The sequence below is a fragment of the Poecilia mexicana genome, unplaced genomic scaffold (genome assembly GCF_051168715.1).
Source record: "Poecilia mexicana isolate PSO_F unplaced genomic scaffold, ASM5116871v1 scaffold_17, whole genome shotgun sequence".
Lineage (NCBI taxonomy): Eukaryota > Metazoa > Chordata > Actinopteri > Cyprinodontiformes > Poeciliidae > Poecilia > Poecilia mexicana.
Genome location: NW_028263386.1, coordinates 26,937,852 through 26,957,796, shown reverse-complemented (window position 1 = coordinate 26,957,796; position 19,945 = coordinate 26,937,852). Strand labels below are relative to the sequence as shown.

At 40.4% G+C, this 19,945-nt stretch overlaps 1 protein-coding gene across 2 annotated transcripts in view; it reads right to left on the bottom strand.

Moving 5' to 3' along the window:
• Positions 1–20: 20 nt before the first annotated feature.
• The window catches only part of pkn2a (protein kinase N2a), a 41,243-nt gene continuing 21,318 nt past the window's right edge, over positions 21–19,945 (bottom strand). For both annotated transcript variants that reach the window (XM_015005960.2, XM_088014877.1), the window contains 20 exons: positions 17,656–17,810; positions 14,973–15,102; positions 13,255–13,403; positions 12,946–13,159; positions 10,621–10,806; positions 9,590–9,699; positions 9,345–9,488; positions 9,099–9,174; positions 8,132–8,288; positions 7,460–7,586; positions 7,242–7,378; positions 7,018–7,093; positions 6,789–6,880; positions 5,863–6,039; positions 4,913–4,975; positions 2,873–2,949; positions 2,613–2,755; positions 2,432–2,539; positions 2,026–2,106; positions 21–1,940 (listed from right to left, as the gene is read on the bottom strand). In XM_015005960.2, the coding sequence (XP_014861446.1) occupies positions 1,737–1,940; positions 2,026–2,106; positions 2,432–2,539; positions 2,613–2,755; positions 2,873–2,949; positions 4,913–4,975; positions 5,863–6,039; positions 6,789–6,880; positions 7,018–7,093; positions 7,242–7,378; positions 7,460–7,586; positions 8,132–8,288; positions 9,099–9,174; positions 9,345–9,488; positions 9,590–9,699; positions 10,621–10,806; positions 12,946–13,159; positions 13,255–13,403; positions 14,973–15,102; positions 17,656–17,810 (2,606 nt within the window). In that variant the 3' untranslated portion in view covers positions 21–1,736. The remainder of the gene's footprint in view (positions 1,941–2,025; positions 2,107–2,431; positions 2,540–2,612; positions 2,756–2,872; positions 2,950–4,912; positions 4,976–5,862; positions 6,040–6,788; positions 6,881–7,017; positions 7,094–7,241; positions 7,379–7,459; positions 7,587–8,131; positions 8,289–9,098; positions 9,175–9,344; positions 9,489–9,589; positions 9,700–10,620; positions 10,807–12,945; positions 13,160–13,254; positions 13,404–14,972; positions 15,103–17,655; positions 17,811–19,945) is intronic.

Genomic DNA, 19,945 nt, shown 5'->3' with positions numbered 1-19,945 from the left:
GCAGTGAAATAAAAATAAGCCAATATTACAAATGTTTAATCTGTGCATTCATGATAGGTAACAGTGACTGCAAAGATGCCTTTTTTAACATTATACACCAGGATGAATGAGAACAGTTGTGATTTGGGTAATTTGTACCATCCATTCAGTTTATATCTGTTCAGGAAACAACATGCACAAGCACATTTAAAAAAAACAAAAACAAACACTTTGTACAATCTATTTCCATAATTAAGAAATGTAGATAAACTATTGATAAAATTAGTGCTTTCAGCTTACCTGTGTACATACAGTATGCATATAATATACCTCCTGCCCCTCTGTAGTGATTCATAAGCAGGTCTGAAATATTGAATCAGTCATATTTAACATGCACACTGACAGGAAGTCAGCTGAAAACATCCAATCAGATTTAAGGAGGAAGCACGTGCTTTAATGGCGTTTTAACATTAAAAACTAGGTGTAGTGTTTTACCTGAAAAATGAAAATAAACTCATCAGTTTTGGTGTGCTGATTTTACTGAGGTATCTTTAGTCAAAGTTCTGTCCATCACAACTGGCTGGGGACAATAGAACATTTTAGCAGCTAAGGATTGAGTTCAGCTCGATTTCCAACTCCATAGCTGCGCTGACGCCACCAACAGGACGGCACATCAGGGTTATTGTAGAAAAAAAAGGAAGTTTCTGTCAAAAAAAAAATCAGAATTTCTTTTTTTTTAGTTTAATCTCAGAAATTTTCTAGAAAAATAATTTGAAATTTCTGATATTAAAAAGTCAAACATCTGCTCAAATTTTGAGATTAATTTATACATTTTTTTTACTTTTGAAACAAAAAAATTTCAAAGTTTCTTCTAGAAAAATTCTGAAATTCATCTCAAATTTTAGGGTTTTTTTTCCTAGAAAATTTTTGACTTCTCAAACTCAGAAACGAGAAGCTTTGACAAGAAAAATTCTGAGATTAATCTAAAAAATTCTGACTTTTTTTTTTTTCCTATCTACAATGGCCCCAATATGCTGTTGTACCCTTGTGGGCATTTCTATAAGGCATTGCAATATCATGCTTCTATCTAGTCTATTTTAAAGCATTTTAAAAGAAAACATCTTGGATTTTTTCTCTAGAAGTGACTGGTTGAACTGCTCGCCAGAGGGGAAACTTTTTTTTTTTTTTTCAAGTCAGGAAACTGCTGTAGTAGTCAAGATGTTAGCTGTAGCTGACCGTTCAGTGACCAAGCCTTCACTGAACACCAGGTCCAGAAATGATCCAAGCTGAGGGATACACATCAATCAATACACATCAAATATGTGACTGAATATAATCTGTTCATATTTTTTTTGTTTGTTTTTTTAAAAAAAAAAAAATCTGAAGACAGCAACACTGAATAATGTGATTGTAATGGTGCCGTCTTCTCAGTCCGTATGGAAAACATTCTCAGTGGTCAGTCAACGGACACGGCGGCGATCTGTGCAGGATCTCCCTCCACCTTCCATCCAACACAATTCCATTCAATTAAAAGAAAACAACAACAATCTCATGTGGATTAAAAAATAAACAAACAAAACATCTGAGGTCCTTGTAGAGGTCATCTAGATTTTCTTCTCAATGGCACAGTTTGTTCTCTCAACATTTTGGGCAGGGAGGAAGAAAGGAAAGATTGTTTATAAAAAGTGAGCTCCAGTCATCGCTGAGCTGTTTAGTTCACAGTGTGTGTGTGTGTGTGTGTGTCTTTGAAGGTGGAGCTAACACCAGTCAGCGATGTAATCAAAGTCAGAAAACAGGTTCTGCTCCTCGGAGCTCAGGACTCGAGGTTCTCTGGGGGGGGTTAAAATCGGAGCCTCTGAGGTAAATTCATCATCGAAGTTGCTGACGTCGTTGGCACCCTGGATGGTCGGCACGAACGGCGGCTTCACCTTCTTGGCCAGCAAACCATCCCAGTCCAAGTTCTACCGACACACACACACACACACTTAGCATTCTGGTTGCGCACCATTTTAATAAAGAACGCCTGGGTTTTTCTTCCCCTCTTACCCTGAAGAATAGATGTTTCTTAACTTCCTCTGCATCTCTTTCTCCTGCTCCCAGACGGCGCTCCGGGCTCCTCCTCAAAAGCTGTGAAGAAAGAAAAGATGACTCAGTGGAACACCTCAAAAAATATATCAACTTAATGTATATGATGGATCTTATTTGGATTTTTAAATTATTTAAAGGATTTTTATTAGAGCTAGTTATAAAACATTGTATCGGGGGAAACGATTTGGTACTCAATTATCTCAGTAGCCACTAGAGGGCGTCTGGACTTATGATGTTTCAGTGCCTTTCAAAAACATTGATACTTCCTGAACCTTTTGACATTTTATCAGGTTCCAACCTCGGTGCGTTATACTGGGACACAGATTAATGTGACTCATTAGTGTGGACTCATCCTGACACACACCCTCCTCATGATGGAGATGGCCTCGGTGGAGAGGAAGCGTGGATAGCGGACTTCATCGTTAACGATGCTGTCGAACACCTCCTCCTCGTCATCGCCGGGAAACGGTGACTGGACACAAACACAGACGGTTACAGGAAGCCCTGCCTTGCTCGCAGTAATCTACCCAGAGATGGCGGCTCACCTCTCCCACCAGCATCTCAAAGATGAGCACGCCCAGCCCCCACCAGTCCACGGCGCGGGTGTACGATGTCTCTGTTAAAACCTCCGGGGCCAGGAACTCCGGCGTGCCGCAGAAGGTGCTGGTGCGATCCCTGAAGCCCATTCCTGAGAGCAGGACGCACTGATCAGAACCAATGCCACTTCACAGAGCGCTGTGCTGACCGGACCGGATCAAGCAGGAGCATTTTATCGAAGTAGTGTTCATGCAATCGGTCATCTTACCTTCTTTGCAAAGGCCAAAGTCAGCGATCTTCACATATCCCTCTGTGTCCAGGAGCAGGTTGTCCAGCTTCAGGTCTCTGAGGGTCACACACACACTTCCCGTTATTTATACATACACACACACACACACACACACACACACACACACACACACATATATATACATATACATACATACATACATATATATATATTTCAGTGACGTGCGGTCAGGGGAGGCAGGTGAGGCTCTGCCTCACCTGTCATCATGGAAAAATAATATATAATAATAAAACCATTTATATTGCTATTTTCACCCTCTGGTTTGTACTATAAGGTATCTATTTTTTACTTAGCTTAACCAGTTCTGCTGATTTTTTCTTCAAAATCGCTGGATTGTCACATTTTCCCATTCAAATGCTCAGAAGCCCCGCTGGTGAGGCAGCAGCAAGCTGAACCTCACCTGGGATTGATCAACCTCTAGCTAACTGCATTGGCTGCCATTCTATGAGAGCATGTGCGTCCTTGTCTGTATGCCGACAATAAAATGGCTAAAAAATATTTAATATATGGACTAATTTTTCATAATTTAGCTTATGTATATAATGTACAAGTGTTTTTTTGTCACCAACTGTGTGTGTATCGTGTTTTGTGTGCGGAGAAGCGATCAGAAACGGCAGAGAACAGACTCGAGGTGAGGCAGGCAGTTCTCTTGCCTCATGGCAGGGGGCGCTCATGATCCCAGATATTGTGACTCCACAATATCTTACAAAAGAGTAAGACACAGTGAGCTAGCCATGGAGCTAGCCATATAGTAAATAAGTAAAGTACAGCGATACATTTGTTTTCTCCTCTCTTCCGACATCAACATGAAAGACTATATTTCTACACTTAAACAGTTTTCAAAAGTGGATTTTCACTTGAAGCAGGAAATAATAACTAAGGAAGACCAACACCGGACTGAAAGTTTTGCTTCGAGACAGTTTGATGATTCTCAAATGGAGTAGAAAAGACATGCCGAGAATAGACTTGGCTTTGGATGAACGGATATTTTTGTGCAGAATTAGCGGTGCATGAATTTCAATGATACATAAAGGTAAGACAGCAATAAGATGTTTTTTTTTTAAATGAAATGTGAGTTTTTTTGGGCTACAGTTTGTATGTCTAAATAATTCAGTAAAGTAGAAGCGGTAGCTAATCTACCACAGTAATTATTTATTAATAAAACATTAAGCCTAAAATATACTACAACAACAGACTAAATATTCAGTTCTGTGTGCAAAATAAATTCTTGAATGTTTTTTGGTGCTAAATCCTAAAACATGAAGTGGCATTGCTGTCGGTTGCTATGGCAACGAATCTGCATAGCTTGGCGAATACAGATGACTTTGCTGTGGATCATAGCACGAAATCAATACCTACATTTTTAAGTTTCACTGAGTTAACGCGGCTATGGATGACATGTAAAAGATTAGTCTTTTTACCCCCCAGCGCTGTATGCTTCTGCGAAATTTCCGTACATCCGTAAAGTCATAAGTCAGTGCCTCACCAGCAATGAACCTCACCGCACGTCACTTTATATATATATATATATATATATATATATATATATATATATATATATATATATATATTCTCCAGAGTTCAAGTTTATTTTTAAAAACATATTAGTGAACATGTACATGTAAATACATGAGGTGGCTCATTTCCATCTCTATTCCTGTTGGCAAAAGGATAAAAAACACTAAATAAAACTACAGAATAAAAAATACATAAATCACCTTAAGATCTATATGTTTTACTAAATGCTGACAATTTTGGCTTTCAAAGAGCCAGTTTTTAAGATTTTTTTTAAAAATGAGATGAGAAGTGAAAGGTGACATATATATGTCTAGTTAAAACTAGCTTGACCTACTGCAGTTTTCCTATGTGGAACTGAACCATCAAAAACAAATCAAAAACAAAGCTGTTTTTGATTTTGTCCAGGGATTTATGATAAAGTGTCATTTCACTATAAACCAGTGAAAAAATCCCTTGGATTTGTTTCCCAGAGGAACGTACCTGTACACTATCTTGTGGTCGTGTAAAAACTGTAATCCCAGAACGACACACGCTGCATAAAATCTGCAAGAGGACAGAATGGCAATAAGAACATGGCCGTCACCGAGGAGAGCAAAGAAACAGGGAAAATAGTTTGAGCATCAAATCAAATGGTTTTCACACTAGTTGTGGTTGCGATGGTGATGGGGAAACTCCTCAAGCTGGATGAAAGCTAGAGATGCACCGATCAGATTTTAACATCTGTAACCTGGAGACGGGATACAGTGTCCAGGAGCTGGACTACCTTCTCCTGGACACTGACGGGGTACAGATATTATCCCATTTAAGGGATAATACTGAAACAAATTCTAGATCGGTACACTATCTTGTGGTCGTGTATAAACTGTATACGACACACGCTGCATAAAATCTGCAAGAGGACAGAATGGCAATAAGAACACGGCCGTCACCGAGGCCATGTTGTGGTTGTATGAGTGACAATGTTCCAAATCCATAAGGGCAGATCTATTTAGTCTGTGCTATGCTCTGAGCAACATCATGCTTTAACATTCATTGTTAAATTATATTTAGAATTCCTAATTTCACTTTCTGAACCTTTTAAAGAAGGTTTGCTGCAGTTTATTTTTATATGTTTGACCAGGGTAGTCAACCTGTTGTTTTTGTCAGTTTCAATCTCTTTATTATTTAGTTTTATATTGACTGTTTTACTCCTAATTGCACTGACTGAACAAATGAAAGTTGTTTTACATATTTGACCGAGCTTGTGAAGCTGTTGGTGCATTTAAGTGTTTGTACAGGTGCAGAGTTATCAGATTCATTTGTAACTCAGTGCATTTACGTCTGTTAAAAAAAAAGAACATTTTCAGTCAATTCAGCTCAATACCAAAAATGTCGCCAGTGGCGTTCAGAATGTGTGTGTGTGACCAACAGGAAGCTGCGGCGCCACTCACACGGCCCGGGGCTCAGAGAACACGTCGGCGTGGATGTGCATCATCAGGTCGCCTCCCGCTGCGTACTCCATCACAAAGCAGACGTGCTCCGACGTCTGGAAACACGCAAACAAGTTGACCAGGAAGGGGTGGCGGACGCTGTTGACCGTCTCAAAAATCCTCTTCTCACACATCAGACTGGAAGACAGAGATAGAGACGGCTGGACTTCAGCAACAGGCAGGACTTCAATGGAGTTAGCATCAGGACTAGCATGATGCTAACCTTGTGTGTTCATATACATGATAAAACTACAAAGTATGTCTGAGGCGCCTGCCATTTGGCACTCATTTAAAGGGCCAGTTCAGCATTTTGAAGGAGTTGAGATTTCATTTCAACATCTCTAGTTACAAAATGTCTCATATTAGAGTTCAGCTGAATTATTTTACACTTAGAATAAAACATTTATGTGTACCATTTTTATAGCACAATTTGAGATTGATTAAACAATTATTCCATTTGTAAAATCAAAAATATTTAGAGATGAGCCTTAAAGATGAGCCAAAATTGTTTAATAATCATAGTAATAAAAATAATAATAATAATCAAAGTAGAACCAGTATTAAAAAGAAGCAGGAGTTGTCTAAGTTTAACAGTTGTTGGCTTAAAAATCTGGGAAGTGAGTTCATACACCAACATATGATGGACATGACTGTTTTTGATGATGACACTTGACAAACTGTATTGTTTGTTCTCAAGTTGGTGTCTGTCTGATGTTTTTATGATGTAAAAACTTTGAATGGCCTTGTTGCTGAAATATACAAATCAAATTGACTGATTCATTCACAAGTTGTAGCTTGAGATTAATGACAAGAATCCTTAACCTTAGAGAGTCTGGCATTATCCTTAGTGCGTCCAGTCCAGTCTGAGGACAGTTATAACTGCTTACCTGTCCACCTCATCTCGAGCCACAATGTCTCCTTTCTTCAAAGCTTTAATGGCAAACATCTCGCCTGTACTTTTGTATTCTGATAACAGCACCTGAAGAACAAAATGAATAGGAAATCGGTGAGTTTATTTAAATCTATCGGAAAGGCATGACCCAAATATGGCAATCTGGGAGAAAAAATAATGTTTGAAAGGAGCATGTCTGTGAGAAAACAACCAGAAGAACTTACCTTTCCAAAGTGACCACGTCCAAGAACAGCCACACATTTAAAATCTTGGAGACTGAAGTGGAACTGCTCTTCTTCCCTTGAAGAGAGATAAATGGATGCAATGTTGGCTAGAGATGCCAGGGGGCAGCATTTACACAAATAAAAACCAGTGGATATGTCACAGATGTAGAATCCAAAACAGTAAAATTGTGAGAGTCTGACAAAGACAAAGCAGTCGGTCCTACCTTATCTCTGAGTCCTTCTGGATGGAAGTGAGCTCCAGGTTGGGATGCTGGAACTCTGGCTCCAGAACCCCGTCAGCGTCTGGTTCCAGAACCGTGCTGATTCTCTTGTTCAGGAAGTTGAATTCACTCAGTGCGTCCTGCAGACACACACAGGTCATGACATGTGTTGGGTGGAGCGTCATCACAGATACCGTGCTGCTCCTGTGACAGAATCCCACCTCCACTTCCTGCTTGTTGGGCATCTTGTTCTGTGCAGGTGGTTCTCTGACATCATCAGGTGCTGCGTAGTGTTTGGGTCCTGGTGTGGGTTCTTTGTCGAAATCCAGCTTGGTCACCAGTGGATCGCTGTGAGTGGAGCAGAGGAGGGGGAGTTTTATTTTACATCTTTTAAGAGACAACAGAAGAACCCTCAAATTATTCAGCTTCACCTTACAGTCACAGTTAGATAGAAGGAGTTCACCAATAAATCTGACCCAACTTCCTTTATTTTGTTAGATCAGTGATCTGAAAATCAGCCACTGTCCTCTTTGTCTTTCTGCTATGTGAGAGCTGACTATTAGCCCCGCCCACCAGGTCAATTTGCAACTTTGTAGCTCTATGAAGAGATTTAAAAAGAAAAAAGAAAAAAAAAAGAGAGAAAAAAAGAAAATTTGGTATCAGCCTAAATCGGTTTTAAAGATTGGTGATCGGCCAGAATGCTCAGACACACAGGTAGAAATATACCAGAAGTGTGCTGGTAACTTCAAAAAATACATACACTAAAGAACATTTAACCAAGTTTTAAAATACAGAAGACATCTTTGTGCATAAACTTGACTTCTCGCCCCCAAGCAAAAGAAAAAAACAGTTCAAAAGCAACATATACAGCCCAGAATGATGTGCTGGTTCACCTGCTGGGTGTGGGCGAACCAGGAACGCTGCCATGGCCCATCTCAGGAGCTTGGGGGCTGAAAGAGTTGGTGCTGAGATTGGGTATGGCTCTTCTCACCAGCCGCCCCCAGGTGGCGATGTTGATGTTCATCTGGGGGGCTCGTGGGAAGGTCTTACCTGATGAGAACAAATGAGAGGGAAACAAAACGAGGAATATGACGGAAAGCATGGGCTGTGTGAATCAAAGGCAAAAAGGAAACATTTCATATCAGCTAATTTAAAAAAATATATTTTAAGTAAGGCAGTTTCATTTCTCTAAATGAGGGCTCTGCAGCCTGTGGCTCTTATTAACTTTGATCTAAAACACTAAAATATTAGTGTTTTAAACTACAACAGTAATAAAAAAAATGCTGCTTGTTTTCATGTGATATAAGCAAAACATTTTCACAAAGAGTAACAATAATATAAAGAATATTCTTTTTTTTTTTTAAAGTAAATGTCCTTTGGTTGCAAAGTATGTGTTTTTTAAAGGAATTTTCTTTTAAAGATTTTATGTTCCATTGAAAAATTGTGTTCATTCTTTTAGTTTTTAGGTCTTATTTTAAGACCTAAAAACAAAAACAAAAATGCTTTTTTCAACCCTCCTGCGGTCTTAGTGTGTCATTCAACAAAAGTTACGGTTGGACAGCGAGGAAGTGCTAGGCTTGTCCCATCAGACCATCAGTTCCCGAAACCACACACACAAAAAAACATGTAAAAGCGTACCTAGGATCAGTGCAACCCCGCTTGACTGTGCACAGACTAAAAAACAGTAGGGTCTAATGGACCCCATCTCCTTGGGAGGGTCAATTTTAATAAGTTAAGCTAAATAAAATAATTGGCTTCATATAGCTTTAGTATTTCATGTAGCATCATTCATTAAAAATAAAAAAATCAAACTTCCACCACAGTCCACCGTAAAACACTGATGTAGCAGCAACACCTCACCTTGTTGTTTAGAGAAAATCTTTTTTTGTCTTTGTAGCTTTGGTCTTCTCTCAATAACAGGGTTGAAAAATGTTACCTTAAAACAAAACAAGAGAAAAAGATAGTTAGAATAGCTAAAAAAACAACACAGCTTTGGTGTTCACTGTGACACCAAAGCTGTGTTATTCCTACAGCAGATTATGAATATAGAAACACTTATCATCCTTTTATGGGCTTGAAGTACTTGGTGTGTGTGGCTGGACCTACCTCAGCAAACAGCATCCCCTGTGGCTCCAGGTACAGACACATTCCATGACGCTGGTTGTCCAGGAAGTCCTCCAGCCTCAGGAACTTAACAGCGCAGAGGGAACGCCAGTCCCGCCAGTACACAGAGATCTCCAACTCTCGAGACTGCGGGACAGAATCGGGTCAGCAGCAGCAGCAAACATTTACTTGGAGCAGAACGGCCCAGCTGGCAGCGCAGGTGGAGATCAAAGGCAGATGTGTGTTACCCGATCCAGCTCCAGTGTAAACTTCTGGTCCCAGGCCTGGTTACTGACGGGCTTCCAGCTCGTCTGTCCGACCACCGTGTTGTCCAGCTTCAGGACGGCGCTGATCTCATCTGGAGAAAACACACTGAGCTGTCAGGTTGTTTCTAATAAGACCACAGTTGTCATTTTTTGGGGGGTTTATTATTAACTCATTATACAAACTGCTTAATGTCATTTTCTTAGTAAATAATCAGACTTTTTTTTTTTAGAATAGCTATAAGGTGTTTTACTAGGGGTGCACCAATTATCGATCTTTAAAAAGCCTGACCTGCTGATTCAGATTTTAGCCAACATAGTTTCTTTTGTCTGAAAAGTCACTGAATATGGCAATAAATTTGCTAAATTGGCAACAGTGGGGTGATTATTGTTAACCACACACATTAATTTCTCACAACATTAATTTACCCTGGAACATTTGTGTGTGTGTGTGTGTGTGTGTGTGTGTGTGTGTGTGTGTGTGTGTGTGTGTGTGTGTGTGTTAGCACATTGAGTAGCACACACATGAGGTTGACTGATAGTGCTGAGACTGTTCTCCTGGATCTGATTGGTTGTTTCTGGCCAACTACTGCGATCTGCACATTTCTGCAGACCACAATAGTAGAAAAAGGACGAGGCGAAGAAGCTCCATCTTTGACAGGTTATCTGTCTCATATTCTACTGTCATATTAGTGACACTTTCAACAAATATGTAAAATACAACATTTTTAATAAAAGTTACATGCTGCAGCTTTAAAACACTATAAAACAAATCTGGGATTGGTGATATGTTGGACACCTGCTGGACTCACTCAGCGTTTGGGGACATAATCAACATAAACAAACCAGGTTTCAAACATTTACTAGACGTGCACATAAAAACCAGCGTTGTAGATAAAAAGGGAACAGGAAGTTAAGAAACCTCTTGTGAAAATGTGCGAGAATGGCCCCAGAAAGCTCCCCTGGTTCTTCAGTTTCCATCCCAACAGAGTCAGAGGGAGGTGAGGTGTACTTACTGGAGAGCTCCTCACTCTTTGTGAGGTTCCTGGAGCTCACGCCTCGGTTCCTGTTGGCTCGGCTAATGAAGGATGAGCGCGTCTCGCTGGGGCTCCAGCCAGGCAGCGGGCTGGGGGCCGCCTTGGAACGGCCGGGGACATTTTCCAGAAGGTCCTGGCAGCCCATGAGTCTGACATCTAACGTGCCTGAGGACAAAAGTAACGAACCAGTCAGTGTGTGGAAGGTTGCTCCAAACCCAGTCAGACCGTCTTTTTATACTGCAGCTGCAGCAGAAATGCAAATATGACTCGTTTAATGAGTCATATTAGACTAGTTAGACTAGTCTAGTCTAACTAGTCTAGTCTTGCATGTAGACTAGTATCACATTCAGGTTCGTCCAATTCATAACAAGTAGTAATTAAATTTTATTAGAGGAAGCCAACAAACCGACTCTATGAGCGACTGTTGACTAAAATAAAATAAAACACACACCAGACCTACGAGGTCTAACTGACTCTCAGTTTTAGTTTTAAGCCCTGCTTATGAGAGCTTAATCCAGCCAAAGCCTGATACCTCAGCAGAATTAAATAAATCCCACATTTATATGCATCAGCATCAGCTTTAAAGAGAAGTCCACTCGTCCTCAGACAGATGATTACTGTAATAAACTCTATTAAATCTAACTTTGTCCTATCAGTCAATAAACATCTGATTGATAGATAGCTGTGCCTGAGGAAAGCAGGATGACTAAACCAACTGTTAGTGCAAGCCTGAGATTATCTTCTACTGCAAGGAAACATGAAGCACGCTGCATGTTATTCCTCACCATGAAGCATAATATTTATGGATTACTTTATGTAAAATAATTAAACACTCCTGTTTGTTTTCTCACCTAATTCAAAAAGATTCATCCAAGGTTATTTAGTGACACTGAGAGCTAAGTAGTAACTGTTGCTACGCGTCATTGTTCCAACTTTGCCTCCCTTCACACAGCAGCTTTTTCCTCTCTTTTATTTTTTGGTGGCTGTTCATAGAACTAATTAAAAGTGACTGAAATCAGAGTTCTGTTGTGAATGGTTCATAACTCCAAAGTGACCCACATTCACAGAAGAAGAAAGTAAACGACACACTGCAGTGTTCAGGAAACGGACAGGATTGTGACAAGTTCATAAGATGGAGGAGGCAAATTTAAAAAAACACACAACAGAATATTAACTGCAGCTTCTACAGAGAAACCTGTTGCATAGTCAGAACCAGAAGACTTCTTTTATAGTTTCATGTATGTACTGATCCACTTTCACTTCCGATACCGATTCAGATATCTGAGGTTTATATCGGCCGACACAGAGCAGCTGAACTGACTTAAAACATTTATTTTTGTTTTAAACAGACATAATTAATGCACAGTACTGCATTAAAAATGTAGTTGTTAACTCTCCACCAATACAGCACAGCTAAACACAACAATAGCTTGGTCAAACATATAAAAACAACCTTCATGTTTTCAGTCAGTGCAATTAGAAGTAAGATAGTCAGTGTAAAATAAATGTTAAAGAAACTGAAACTGACAAAAAAAAGTTGGATTGATCAAACATGTAAAAATAAATTGCAACAAATCTTCTTTCAATGATTTAGAAAGTGCAATTTAGGAATTCTAAATATAATGTAAAATAAATAAAACATGATCTCGCTCAGAGCACAAAGCATAAAATTAGACTGAATAGATCTGCCCTTATGGATCAGGTGCATTGTGATCGATACCTGATCTAGATCTGTTTTCAATATCAGGACCAATCTAGCCATTGTTTACGTCTAGTTCTACCACATCTGGCTTCTTCGGGTGCAGAATTATCAAGTATAAAAGTCTCACTGCTCGCCCACACTCAATGCAAACCTCTAAAACTTCGATTGCAAAATCTGAATTGTGCTTTTAGAGGTTTGTATTTTCTTATATTTGCGCTAACCATGCTGTGAAGAAGATGCATGTGTATATATCTTTGGCCCAAACATGAGCTGGTTTTGTGAGGTGTTTTGACTAGGCCGGTCCCAGTGCAGCCAGGCTGTGGGCGAGTCTACAGCTTGTTCAGGCACACAGGTGGAGGGGTGTGTCTGCACAGGCAGAGAGGAAACACTAAAATACGGGCATGGCTTTACAAGACTAACAGGTTCGCTAATGTAACATTGCACTGTGTTGATGTAAACAGTAATGTTGCATTTTATAACCCATCTGGAACAACATCAGCCAAGTCAGGAGGGTGACGTCACACTATCATCCAAGATCTGCATTAACAAATCACTGTACGGTTGTGGGTTTCTGATGTGCAGCCGAGCTGTGTGTGTGTTACCTGTGAGCGCTGCGGGCTTGGTGACGGTGCTGTACTGGTTCTGTGTGGAGATGATGCTGGACCTGGGGCTGAGGGCGGGGGAGGACAGCAGAGACAGCTCCTCTACGATGGCGCTGCTGCGAGGGTGGTTTTTTGGCAACTCGCTAAGGCGCTCCTCTAATGAGTAACGCAACAGGTCCAGCTTCTGGCTGGACTCGGTAAAGCGAGCCTGCGCCTGGAAGAGAGCAGCCAATTAAAACCGTAAGACGCAGGTATGCAAGTCGAGAAGAGTTGCTTTGAATGTTATAGTTTACACTAAAACAGTCTTGCCTCTGAGTGAGCTTTCTTTTCTGTGACTTTTCCGGAGCCCAGCAGCTTCATGACGTTCTTGGCTCCCTCTGCTACTGCAGACTCTATCCTGGCATGGTGACACAGCTCCTCCACCCGCAGGTCCAGAGGACTGATGATGGACTTGTCAGCTAGTCAGAGAACAAACCAGCACACAGCTGTTAGTAACTTCAGGATGGAAACAACAAAACAACCTCTTATAGGCGTAACTCATATCCCACATGTAGAGTTTTGTACAGCAATTTTAATAGCATCATATTCCATTTTTCTATGTCTTATGGAAAAGTAAAAATAATAAGCTTTGCAGTTCTTACACAACATTTTATAAACATGATCAAGCTGCTTTTATTTAAAACAAAGAAAAAAGCAATATAAAGTCTTGAAATAATAAAACTAGCTGATTATTAAAGCTCTAATGATGCCTTTTTTCACATATAAATCTAAAAATATTTAGATTTTGAAGCTTGGATTAAAGCAGACAGAGTAGGTCTGTCATGAAAACAAGTTCAGCCTGACGATAAATTGTCCCAGAAGTTATTGCAATAAATTATAATTTTGTTGTTTTGAGACAATTTTCTAGAAATGTAATGGTAATGGCATAATAACGCAAGAACACATTCTCAGAGATCAATAGTCTTTAAATTCTAATGGACATCTGACACTGGACCTAGAAAGGGTTTTAAATATCCAAAATAATGAAACAACAGAAACAACAAACAAAATGAATTATGGAGTCTCTGCAAACAAAACTGTCCTTAGTTGAGACCAAAGTACCAGGCAGAAGACATAGAAAGAGAAAGAAGAGAACAATGATAGATCATACAAATGGAAATTATTGAGTTTGTTGTAGTTTATTATGCGATTAATTGATTTATTACTTGATACGACAGGCCTAAAACAGGAGGAAGAATTTGCAAGAGTTTTCAAGTACAGTTGCAACAACGGGGGTGTTCTGACAAATCACAGATATTTAAAAAGCCTGACGTGATGATTCAGATGTTTTTGTTGCTTTTGTCGCTAAATATAGCAACACAGTTGCTAAGTTAGCAGTACGCTGAATAATGTTAACCCCACACATGCAGATGTGACCTGGTGGGCGGGGCTAACAGTCAGCTCTCTCTCTCACCACAAAGTAAAACAGGACAGCAGCTGATTTTCAGCCCTTTGCTGAGGTAGATGAAATTAGAAGTAAGATTGATTTCTCATTAAGTATCGGCCGATTGCTGATTTCCCAAAATTGAGAAAATTGGAGCTGTGTTGTCTGCGATGGACTGGCAACCTGTCCAGGGTGACCCAGCTTCTTCCCTGAAACGTCTTGCTGAAGATAGTCACCAGCACCCCTCCTGACCCCACTAGGAACAAAGGTGTAAAAAAATGGATGGAGGAAGCTAAACTGTACCTACTTTCAAGTAAACATTGGTGGTGTGCAGCAACAGGTGAGGGAGGAGAAGCGCACCATTACTCTGGCGCTTCTACCTCCTTTGAGTTTTAAGAACTTTAAACCGTGCAAACTTCACTACAACAGAATACAGATCATTACATCATCGTCTTTAAAAGCAGGTATGAAACAAAGCACTGTCATTATGAAACAGCTCTATTCCATAAGTAAAAACTTGTGTCAAATCAACCAAGGATTGGCGAAGAGGCTAAATTATCTGTAGTTGTGTAGCCCTGGTCAGTAAATGGGTGTGGCAGCTCACCCATCAGGTCATTGCTCTCAAAGCTCAGCTCCGTGGCCTGACTGGCCTTCAGGATCTGCATTCTGATGAACTCTATCTTCGTCTTGCTGTCCTGAAGCATCTGCTGAGCGGCGGCCAGTAACTTGCGGTCCTGGTGGTGAAAAACAAAAAGGAAAATCTACATTAGAAAGTGTTTGTCATGAACAACAGAGTTAAATTCATATTTTGTGGTTTGAGGAAAAGCGTGGACGTCACATGCCTCCCAACCTCTAGCCCTGTTATTTACTGACGTCATAAACCATCTGACCACCTGCAGAGGGAGACCAGATTTGGCGCCACAACCTCAGCTTGTGCCCTTAATTGGACCTGTGGTACAACTGACCACATGGAAAACTGTGTTCACTGCAAACAAAGCAGAATCCTATTGTGGAGTTCCTCCTATTTGCTGTTCCTCTCATGCATGCAAATACACACACGCACACACACACACACACACACACACACACGCGCGCGCGCACGCACGCACGCACGCACGCACGCACACACACACACATTCACACACTCAGCGTGAACAAAGCCCACTCCACCCCAAATTCCTGTGACGTTTAAGTGCTGCTTGTTGACGGCTGCGTGTGCAGGAAGGTCCTCCATCCAGCAGGCATTTCCTCTCTGACATCAGGACTATTTCCAACGGAACGGCTGCCTCTGTCTGGTTGGAGGTGGAAGAGGGTGAGAGGAGTGGGGAGGTTCACAAAATGCAACCCCCCCTCCCCACATCCCCTCTCACACACACACGCACGGACGCACACACACGCACGGACGCACACACACACACACACAGAGATACCCCCCAAACAGACGCTGGGAGTCCGGTAACAATACTAAGGCCTGATTATGACCTGCAGGCCGACAAATGTTCCTCTTGTTTGAAAACAACGTTCATGTGGACGAGCAAACAGTTATAGTCTAACGTTTAATTGATTAATTGGATAAAAAATTGGCAAGTTCTCCAGATTTTTAATTTAACCATTTCAGCCTATTGTGTACAATATTAAAAATCCACAAAAATGTAAAACTAACTCATTTCCTTTTGTTAAATAAGAAAATAAACATATAGTTCCCTAAAATGAAATGATTATTTGTGTGAACATTTGTAGCAAGCGGGGGTTTTCTAAGAATTTGACAAAGAAGTTTTTATTTTTATCTTGAGTGCTAAATGTATGTTTTGTTTTGTTTTTTTGTACAATTTAGTTTTAATTACTGCTGATTAAATTAGCTGGCAATTATTTCAATAATTGACTAATCATGATAAATTTGATTAATTGCTTAAGCTCTAATGTGGACAAAAATAATGATTAATTTGGAGAACAACTTGGTCAAAAATAAGATGCACACCAGTTTCCTTTTTCTTCTTTTTTTTTTTTTACCACTGAACAAAAAAAAAAAGAAAAAAAAAAAAAGAAAAAGCTTCCCCCATCTTCCTCATTGAGATCAGAAATAGTGTGGACTTTCCTCAATAACTTTTACAATGAAGAGTGTCGTTGGTGGCGTCACTAATGAAATAAAAGGTGAACATTTTCTGGGTGAATCTCTGTATTACATCAAAGGAGCAATCAAATTCAATCAAAGGCAAATTAACACTTTTTAGAGAAACCGAGTAAAATAAGAAACGATCTGTAATACAGGGGTCATGTCTTACAGTTAAACATCAGACAGCAGATCTGATGAACACGAGACGTTCTGAGCGTTCCCGCTGTTATTACCTGAAGCCTCATGCTACACACCTCCCTCCTAAATAATAGTCTGTCCTCCCTTTGTGCAGGGAAAGAGACAATCCAGCTTTGGAAACAAACAGCTGTGTGTGTGTAGCACAGTATGTGTCAGCGCCTTCTCACGTTCCCCCTGAACAAGCTGCCATGTCACAGACTGGGTTTCAAGTCACGTTTAAGAGTTTCTGCTTTCAGTTCAAATTCTGAGCTCTTCTTTAAGTGGCTGAAACACACTGGAGAGACAGATCTATCATTTAAAAGTTCAGGGGGCATCATGAGTTAAATTTACCAGCTTATGTTTCTGTCACTGATGGCCCCGCCTTCACCAGGTGCCTCATCTGTCTGTTTTTGCTTTCCTGTGACAACCAGGGGCTCATTCCAAAGCAGAGTGCCCCATGTCCTGTTAATGTTCATCAGAATTGAACAAGAAAGACAAACTGGACCAATCAGCCCCAAAAAATTGACAGACTATATCTTTTTTCTAAGGGCAAAAAACAGAACCTCTTTTTATGTTTTGGATCTATGATTTACAATTTTTTTGACTACTTTCTTACATAAAATTCTTTTTTTGTGTGTGTTCAATATATTTAAAATTTTTGTTTTTATGCCTGTAGTACCTCTAAATTGCTGATTTTACCCAGTGGGATAAAGGTTTGGACACCAGTGACAAGCTTCGGCAAACTTTGTGTTTCATGTGCCCAAGTTTTCCAAGCCTTTTTAAAAGTGGCAGCTAAAACAGCAGCTGGGGTAAGAACCCTTCTGACGAAGCTGAAATCTCTCAGCGGCAGCTATTACTTCGTAACGTGTAACCTTATTCCAACTGGCCAGAATGAGAACAATGGTGGCATCTCAATCTCACTCACGCTGACATCCTGTCATGACTCAGCAAAAACCTGAAAGTCGAGTGAGTCCTGCTCCTCTGGTGCTGTGCTCACCTTGGAGGAGCCGTTGGAGTACATCTGAATCATGTTCTCGGCTCCCTGTTTCACCTTCAGTTCGATGTCATTCTGCCGTTTTAAAGCTGCCAGGCGGCTGTTGCTTGTGCACGTTCTCGCTTCACTGCTTGGAGTATCGGGGGTTAAAGGGCACTCTAGACAGAGACAAAAAAGGGTGAAACATACGGTCAGCTGTACAGAGACTTACTGGGATTTTGACAGTATAGCAACCATGAAGTTGTTCAAAATGACTGATGCTTCATGATCTACTTTTGTTTGCAGTTTAAAGAGCCAGTATGATGTATTTTCCAGGTACATAGTGTCATGTTAGAGCACAATCAAGTAACTATGTTATTTTCAGTTGCTTTAAAAATGAGGCACATCAGGTTTTTTGCTGCCGATTCCGATACCAAGTGTTGGTAGTTGTGCGCTGCTTTACCTGCTATCTGGCTCCGGATGACCTTTTTTTCCTGCATTGAGCCTCAATGTAGCCAAACTCCGTCAAGTGCTTGTTTTTTTTTAAATGCCATATTAGATTTGTTGTGTTGATACATTTTGACGTGCTTCACCCCCGAGGTGCACAACATGCAAGCATCCCCATTCACTCTCAGAGCATTATTGTTCCACACTACAGGACTTTTTGCCGTGCGGATGTGCAGTGTGAAGGAAAGAGGAGATCAGATGCACACGAAGGCTGCAACGTGAGATACAGGTGATCGGTTTTGGTGATTAGTAACAAGAAACGGTAATCGGCGATCACCGATCATACACTTTTTCACGGAAATCGACCGATTATGATCGGTGGTCGATCGATCGGCACACCTCTAATAAAAATGCTACATATATCAAATATGACTTAAAAGAATTTTGAATTGGTAAATGAATGCCTTAAAATTGGACCTCTGTCTCTTTAAAAACTCCTGCTCTTTCTAAAACTCTGCCTTCAGAAATTTGAACCTTTTCACCAGCACTGAACTGAGAAGAAGCATGTATGATGATCTCAGCAGATGAGCAGTTCCACCAGGTGTTTGCTAATTGCTACTAGCTAGTCTGAAGGAGCTGAGTGGGGGAAGAGCTGCTCTGTGTGGCAGAAGCTGGGAAGCTTAGAAACTGCAGCTCCAAGGAGGAGCTTGGTCCTTGAAGGCGGAACTAAGTCCAGCCAGGCATTTTGCACAACTCAATGGTTGTCTTGGAGATTAAAGGATTGCTCAACCATTCATGAAAGAATCAAGGCAACACTCCAGGTATGTTTTTGATGAGGGGAAAAATAGTTATTTGCATGATGCAAAGTTAAAAAAACAACGATTTTACATCATACTGGCCCTTTAATGCAGTTTGTTGAAATGCTTGCAGGCATCCGCACTGCTTGGTGAGAACATGCAGACAGAGCCCTGATGTCTGCAAATATGAACAAATAATAGTGATAAATCAATGGGTTCTTTAATATCTCCTAAATATGCCTATTTCCACTGAAAACAGAAAAGATAAAAAAACAAAAAAACAGCTCCAAGATGCTGACAGAAACAAGAAAATGTATGACTCATGTTTCGGGTGTTTCAGTAAACACCCGAAACAGTGTAATGTTTTCTGTTGAACACCTGTGGATGAGAGCAGAATGGAAGCACGTGATTCATTCAACCAAAATACTACATGAGTCACGTAATGACCTTTAATAGGCTGGGGAGGATTGGCATTGGTGCTTTCTGTTTAACGGGAGAAGAGGACACAGGGACTAGAAAGTAAGTTGGGAATGTTAGAAGGGCCTAAAGCTAAATAAATATTCTAAATGTTTGGTGCATAGAAAGTAGAAATGAACTGAAAAATGAACTCAGGAATCAGATCTTTTTCTCATCAGTGAACACAACATATGTAAGCATGACTAGATCATGCTCACACCAACACTGTTTGGTGTGGAATCAGTAAATATAGAGTATTTGTTAAAGAAAGTAGGGCTGAAAAACATATCACGATATAAGTGTTTCATATCAGTTGATATTGATTATTATTGGTAGGTTTTTACTTGTTTTAAATATCTGAAATACTGGCAAAGTGGTGGTGTGACCTTTCATTTTTTGTCCAGTTTTTGCCATTGCTTTTCCTATTTTTAAGAAGTTATGAGGCACGGTGGCAAAACATGAAACTGCTGCTGCACAAGTTATCCTACAGCTTGTTGCTAGGTAATCACAGAGTGAGTTAGTTGATGCCACCAAGCTAACTTAGCTGGCCTTTAGAGGTTGAGCGGTTAAAGTCCTTCCTCTGCCTGTATCCCCCAGAATGTCATGCGATCAGA